We start from the raw sequence: 7,579 nt of genomic DNA on the forward strand, positions 1-7,579 counted from the left end.
TACTCCCTGTATTCTGTGTGACTCCCTGTGTCATGCCTTACCTACTCCCTGTATTCCCTGTGTGACTCCCTGTGTCATGCCTACTCCCTGTATTTCCTGTGTGACTCCCTGTGTCATGCCTTGCCTACTCCCTGTATTCCCTGTGTGACTCCCTGTGTCATGCCTTGCCTACTCCCTGTATTCCCTGTGTGACTCCCTGTGTCATGCCTTACCTACTCCCTCTATTCGAGATTCTGACCAAGCACACCACCGAAAAGACTATTTTCGGACACAGAGGCAAAGGAAGTGTTCCCAAATGGAAAACATGCCCTGGGGATCGGTCTGGTTTCCTGGACTTGTGCTTCTGTCTACTTCCAAGCACTGAAAAGGCTGGGGATAAAGCTCAGCAGCATAAGCACCTGGCTGGCAAGTGCAGCTCAAGGGCCTGAGTGCAGTTACCAGGATGGGGGAGGAAAAAAATCATGTGACCAAAGTGCTGATAATCCCATCGGGGAGACAGTGCAAGGTGTCCCTCCCAACACACCTCGGCCAGTTCCAGTGCATCTTAGCTCTAGCTAGCCTCAGGGGAGGACGAATGCCCAGCATTGAACAGGACCCCCTAGACAGGAGTCATTTTTAAAATACATACCATAATCCAAGCATTGTGGCACGTGCCTGCAATCTCAGCACTCAGGAGGCTGAGGCATGATGGTTGTGAGTTGGAGAACAGCCTGGGCTACAAAGTGAGCTCAAGGCCAGCCTGAGTGGCATAGTGAGACCCTGTCTCAAGAAGAGAGAGAAAAAAAATACATAGCATAACATTTTCTCTCAGGATGACTTTGCATGAATTTCTAGTCAGGGTAGAGTCACTCTCCACATAGCAGCGGCAGCTCCAACAACTGCAGTACTGTGTGCTGGGCATTACCACCGCCATGTCCCAATCATCTCGACTCAAACTTCAATCTAGAAGACTTCTGGGAGTTATTGAGATAGATCCATTCCAAAAATGCTCAACCCAAAAACACTGAAACGAAGCATGTTCAGTTCCAGCAGAGCCACTGAGCTAAGCAGTGGGTAGTTAGGATTCTGTGGTCGCTCAGGGGTCACAGGGAGGTCTATAGTACGAAGGTTTGTACCATCAGTTTGGATGGGCAAAAGATCAATTCCACTATTGTCACACTATCCCAGACAGCCCCTGTAGTGCACTGACACATTAAATGTAGTTATATGGCAACTCCTAATTTATGGCCCAGTTTTAGAAGCTGTTCAGGGCACTTCCTATCTGTTTACCAGCAAAGGTCACCGTGGGCTGCTAGGGGTTAGGCAAAGGACTGGTGGTTCTACCTGCCAACAAGCTGGCTGACTTCAGAGAACTTAGGTTCTCTGCCACAGGAGTTTGCTTTTGAATAGCATATTGCATCTTCTACCTTGGACACCCCACAAGAGTTGCGGCAGGCATAATTATTACCCATCCCTGCCACCTGTTATCCCAGGTGCCTTCCAAACCTTGGCTGCTTAGGAAAGCCATGAGTTACTGGGAATATCACCCACCCTGCCAAAAGTAAGAACAAGGTATAGGTCAAGTAAAAGAGGAAGTGGGTGATGCTGTCCAGCCCACCTCCAGGTACACATCCATGTGAGGAGCTGGGAGCATGCTGCTTGGACACTAGAGGTAATAAAGGACCTTAAGCTAAGCCTACTGGGGGCCTCAGGACCAGACAGCTGTATGACCTGAGCTCAGACCCACAACTACTGTCAGCCCAGGCCTCACTGCCCACTAGGAATAGGCTTTCTGTTCTTCCCCCTCAATCTGCAGCTGCTTGTCTATGGACATTCTGCCCAAAGTTGCACACTCAGCCTTAAGTGCTGCTGCTTCCAGGAAATGGCCCCTTGTTGCTGTGATCTGTGGCGAAGTACCACCCAGTCCTCGGGCTCAGTCCAGGTCCAGATTGAGCTTGTACTCAAACCAAGCTTTCAGGACGGCTACCTGTCTAAGTGCTCAGCTGTCCAGGGAGCAGGTTCAAATGTGCCCTGCTCCACTGAGAGTGTTAAAGGAGACTTTGCTTGGAATCAGCAAGGAAGAGAAAGAGGACAAAGCTGAGTGAGTGGGGCCAAGCCCGAAGGAAGGGGTCAAAGGAGCTGGGAAGAGCTCTGGAAGCAGAAGCAGCGTCCCCACCTCTCAGGTGAATCAGCACTTCCCAAGGAGAACAGCAGACGCTGATCTGGTTCCTAACAAGCATAAGCAAACAAGATTAAAAATCTGGACACGTGGGAAAGAGTCACTGCTTCACGAAAACAGCAGGCACTGAAACATCAGACGCAGAGCTGGTTTTCATGGGGCAACAGAGCCCGGCTAGAGGAACAAGGCAAGGCGTTTAATCCTCTTTTGGTTCACAGGATGAGATGGATGGACAGCCAGGAGGCAGAAATCATGAAAGCACCCAAGGCTCCTGTTCCTCTTTTTATCACTCTATCGAATCTTGCTCTTTGCCATCTTAATTTTTTCTCAGATTCATCCACTCATGTTCAAAATTATGAAATTACTGCCTCTAACTCTATCCTGCTGCCTCAAAAACAGTCACCCTGCCACTTCTGTGGCTCATGGGCTCCAGCTCATCGTCCAAGACCAAGCTCAAATGTAGCCTTTCCTTTTAGACCACTGGAAATTCTATGAACACGTCCATCTCAGGAAAGCAATGTCACCTACACTAGCCCTGAGTCCAGGCAGAGGCTGCCCAAAACTGGCCAGTCAAAGAAGAGCAGGGAAGTTGATGGGGAGGCCTCCTGCCCTTCCTCCCTCTGTCACAGCCATGTAATTCAACCTCTGACATCCTGAAAATTAGATGCAAGTGGCAAGGAGGGAACCTTGCCATGCAGATGCAGCTAGTTGGTGTGGGGTTGAGCAAATCAGAAAATCAGAGAGCCCTGCCTGCCATACTCAGAATAACTGTCCTCATTTCAGGTCAGAAGGAGCTGGTGCCCACCAGGCTGCCCCCCATCGCCTTGGGACATGGGAACTATTGCGTGCACCAGAACAGCCACGTGAGGTACCATGAGGCTGTACAGAAGGTGTTGTTAAAGACATGTAAGTGAGAGACACAACTGTGTTTCCAGTGAATGCCTGAGACCACGGACCACAGGTGTGGGGGAGCCAAGAGAAAGACACAGAAGTAAGAGAAAGTAGGCTTGAATGGTGAACGAGCATGTTTGGGTGTTTGCTTTTATTTTTGTTTTGAGGCAAAGTCTCACTATGCAACCCAGGCTGCCCTCAAATTCGTGGCAAGCCTCTTGCCTCAGCCTTCCAAGTGCTGGGATTATAGGTGTTCACCACCATGTCTAGAACTTTATTTTTATTTTAAAAAATATTTTAGTTTTTTTTGAAAGAGTCTTGCTATGTAGCCTAGGTTAGTCTTGAACTTACAGTGGTTCTCCTGCCTCAACTTTTTGAGTTCTGGGGTCTTAGGTGCCAGTCACCACACCACACCCTCCTCATTCATGTTTTTTTGCGGAGCTGGGAATTGAACTTATGCCCAAGCACTTATTCAACTGAGCTATCTCCCCAGCTCCTTCCTCATTCGTTTTAAACAAAATAGAAAGTGAAACCAAGGGATGGTGGCATATGCCTGTAATTCCAGCACTTGGGAGGATGAGGCAGGAGAATCACTGAAAGTTCAAGGCCATGTTGTGTTACAAAGTGAATTCAAGGCCAGCCTGAACTGCACAGTGAGACCCTGTCTCAAAAAGACCAAAAAAAAAAAAAAAAAAAAAAAATTAAGTGTCTTTGAGACTAGGGAGATAGCTCACTGGCAAAGGGCCTGCCTCACATGGTAAGGTTGTAATTTGAGTCCCCCTACCAAAAAAAAAAAAAAAAAAAAGAAAAAAAGAAAGAAAGAAAGAGAAAATGCCTGCTCTACTGCTCTACTAAAGAACTGTGAGGATCATACCAAAACTAAAGCAGTTTAGGGGAGTAGTTTGTGTGTTAGCACATATTACACATGAGAAATGGTAGGACAAAAACTAGATTTGCAATTTGACTCATCTGAGGTTAAACTCTAAACAAATAATATGACCTTGGACAAGATCCTGTAGTGACAAAGAAGGCAAGTCCCTCTTCGAACCCTCTGAAAAATGGAGTAACACTTGTTAGCGTTGTTAGGAAGAAACACGTAGGAAAAACCCTGGTTCTTGCAGTGCACCCCAGGACTCTCCGGGGTGGCGCCTGGGGAGGAAGCTGTTCCCAGCCAGGCATGCCGCGCACCTGCAGTCCCCACACGGGAGGCTGCCACAGGTGGGCCACAAGTTGAAGCCAGCTGAGCTGCATAGCAAAACTCTGCATAAGGAAACCAAGTAACGAAAGCCCATCCCCAAAAGACCACCATCTGTGTTACTTATATGACACTCTGAAATTAACAAATTTATAAAAGTGAAGAGCAGATCATTGCTTACCAAAGGCTATGGGAAGACAAGCCAAGATCGGGGTACAGAGCTGCCCTGTCTCAACACCAGCACCATGACTGAGGCAGTGCACGACGGTTTCGGAGGCTCCTACCTTCGTGTGAAGGGGGTGGCAACCGGGCTCTTCCAGTAGTAATTCTCACAACTGTCTATGAATGTCTTCATATTTAATTTAAAAAACAACAACTTTAGAAGCCCAAACAGGCATACATAAGAAGAGGGTATCTGACAGTTATTTCTAATACTTTTATTTTTCAGTGCTGAGCATATATCCTCGTGCCTTTGTGCAGGGTAGGCAAGAACTCTCCCACGGAAGCACACCCACACCCTTTCAGGTGTGAGACAGGGTCTCACTGAGTTGCTCAGACTAATCTCAAACTTGCTATTTTCCTGGCTCAGCCTCTCAACAGTAAAACTTTTTTTTTTCCAGGACTAGGGATTAAACCCAGGACCTTTTCACTGAGCCATCTCCCTGGCCCCTCTTTTTTATAGTTTTGAGACAGTTCTTGCTAACTCACTGACTTTCACAGGCTGGACTCAAACTTTCAGTCCCCCACCTTGGCCTCCCCAGCAGCTTTGTTTTGAGACAGGGCTGGACTACATAGGAGTTCAGTCTGGCCTTGGATTACAATGCGATTTAGCCACCAAAGTACTAGGAGTATAGATGGGGTGTTTCTAGCTTTGTTTTGTGACAGAGTGTCACTGTGTGGTACAGGTTGGCCTTAAAAACATTTATGTAGAGGGCCAGGGAGATAGTTCAGTAGAATAAGCGCTTGCCTGGCAAGTACAAGGGCCTGAGTTCAATCCCTGGTTCTGCAAAAATAAATACATACATACATACATACATACATACATACATTTATGTAGCGCAAGCTGGCCTTGAAGTCATAGCGATTCTCCCATGTCAGTCTTTTGAGTTCTGGGATTACAGGTGCATGCTACAGCACCCATAGGATCACAAGGTGTGGACCACTGGGCCTGGTAAGCCATAATTCTAAGTATTAAGAATATATATGTGGTGGCACAGACCTGTAATCCCAGCACTCGGGAGACTGAGGCAGGAGGATCATTTTGAGTTGGAGACCAGCCTAGGCCACATAAGCAAGTTCAAGGCCAGCCTGTACTACATGGCATGACCCATCTCAAAAACAGATAAATAGTTAGAGTATGTGTATGTGAAGGGAGAGGAGGACTTGAACCCAGGGCCTTTACATGGTAGGCAAGCACTCCACCATCAAACTACACCTTTGGCCCCTAAAACATTTTTTCTTTAAAAAGCTGGTAACCCTGAGTGTGGTGGTACTTCCCTGTAATCCAAACATTTTAGAGGGTTGGAAAGGGGAGTGCTGAGGCAGAAGGATCGTGGCTACACTGTAAATTCAAGACCAGCCTGAACTGCATAGTGATCCCTGTCTCAAAAAGAGAAAGCTAGGGGCCAGGGAGATGGCTCAGTGGAATAAGTGCTTCCCTGGCAAGCACAAGGGCCTGAGTTCAATCCCTGGTTCCGCCAAGAAAAAAAAAAAGAGAAAGCTAGTCATACCTGTAATCCCAGCACATGTGAGGCTGAGGCAGGAGGACTGCCATGAGTTCAAGATCACCCTATGTGACACAGTGAGACCCTGTCTCAAAAAAAAAAAAAAGTTAGTAACTTTCAGGGATTTGTCTGGAATGAGCGAAGGACAGCATTATTTCAGAGAGGAAAGCAAGGAATGAGAATGATGAAGACCAGAAAAATGGAAAAGAAATGAATTGGTAGACCCCCATCTTGTGCCCTTTCTATGCCAGTTGGCCACTGTTTGTCTGATGTTTTAGCACCTGGGGAAGCTCTCGAGCACTAGGAATACTCAAGGCCAATTCATTCAACTCCGAAGGATGTAAGATACTGGAATCCAGAAATGAAGCAGTTGTGACCACATTCCCAGGACTCTCAATACCTGCTCAGGCCTCTTTAATTCAAATAACCTGCCCTTGCCCAAACCTGTTCAGTCCCCAATCAGGTCTTCAGAGTCCCTCTGACTGATGCTCAGAACTTCAGCTTCTGGCGGTCCCATGATCCAGGAGTGCATCCAGAGGAAACCATGCCATGGATCCGAAGCCCACGCCACTGTCTCATGAAAAGCCCAATGACCAGGTAGCGTGGGAAGGGTCTGGGTAGGGAGGCCAAGGGGAGCAGTCTCGCTGAAACCCTTGGATGCGTTCATCTCCGCTCAGAGTTAGGGCGTAGGAGGTTCGGGTATCACAAGACCTGGCTCCAGAACCTGGGCAGCGGCAGCACTCAATGGAGTTAAGCGTTTGTGTCTGCCTTTGCATTTTGCCTTGTGCAGTGTGACTTCCGAGCAGGCACAGATATCTACAGCATTCCTATGTGTGCCTGGGATGTATCTTCTCCGTTCACTGCCACCTGCCCAGCCCTCTCACCACCATCCATTCGCAGCCTTACTTCATCCTGCCTGTTCTGATGTGAGACAGTCATGGGGATATTTTTAAGGATACTTCTCCCCCTTACCGGCTGAATCTGAGACCCTGTCTCTTTCCCAGGTTTATGGATCACTGCATTCTCAATGACAGAACCTTCAGTCAGTACTGAGGATGATGTGGCTGCAGATGGAGATGAACCATGAGAGGAGAGCAAATTGGGCAACAGGGAGAAGTGCCCCAGTTCGTGTGACTTACTAATGGGGGGCGGTCAAGAAAGCAGAGTGAACAGACTGGACTGGAGGTCACTTTGTCACTGGGAGACGGGAGACAGGGAAATACTCCACTGCCCAGACTGCAGTGACAGCAAGCGCGTGAGATTCCTGAAGAGGCCGGATCTTGCCATGAGGTGTTTGGAGAGGCCAAGGCCCTGGCAGGAAAACTAGAGGGGCTTTACTTAGCTCTTGGATAACAAGGGTCAGAAAAGCAAGTGTGGGAACACACAGCCAGGTCTTCACGATGCTAAAGGCCTAGCGCAACCACGCTCTCTGTAGACACTGAGTCTTCTCCTTGGTAGAAAGAAAACCACAAGAAGTCCTTGAGCCACAGATGAGAGTTGCCCAAAGAGCCCTGGCTGGGCAGGAAGGTGATTTCTATACCAGGCTTTGTCACTTCTGACCTAACCCAGGGCCCAGAATGGCTGCAGAGAGCAGGAAATTTTACAAAGAAT

General features: G+C 48.0%; 1 protein-coding gene across 1 annotated transcript in view; it reads left to right on the top strand.

Annotated features, from left to right (window-relative positions):
• LOC111818720 (testis-expressed protein 49-like) overlaps nt 1-7,108 on the top strand; it is an 18,858-nt gene extending 11,750 nt beyond the window's left edge. The window contains exons 2-4 of the mRNA XM_023723568.1: nt 2,942-3,064; nt 6,421-6,565; nt 6,973-7,108. Coding sequence (XP_023579336.1) covers nt 2,942-3,064; nt 6,421-6,565; nt 6,973-7,021 — 317 coding nt within the window. The 3' untranslated portion in view covers nt 7,022-7,108. The remainder of the gene's footprint in view (nt 1-2,941; nt 3,065-6,420; nt 6,566-6,972) is intronic.
• The last annotated feature ends 471 nt before the right edge of the window (nt 7,109-7,579 follow it).

This window comes from Octodon degus, unplaced genomic scaffold, assembly GCF_000260255.1.
Source record: "Octodon degus isolate 3935 unplaced genomic scaffold, OctDeg1.0 scaffold00100, whole genome shotgun sequence".
NCBI classification, from domain to species: Eukaryota; Metazoa; Chordata; class Mammalia; order Rodentia; family Octodontidae; genus Octodon; species Octodon degus.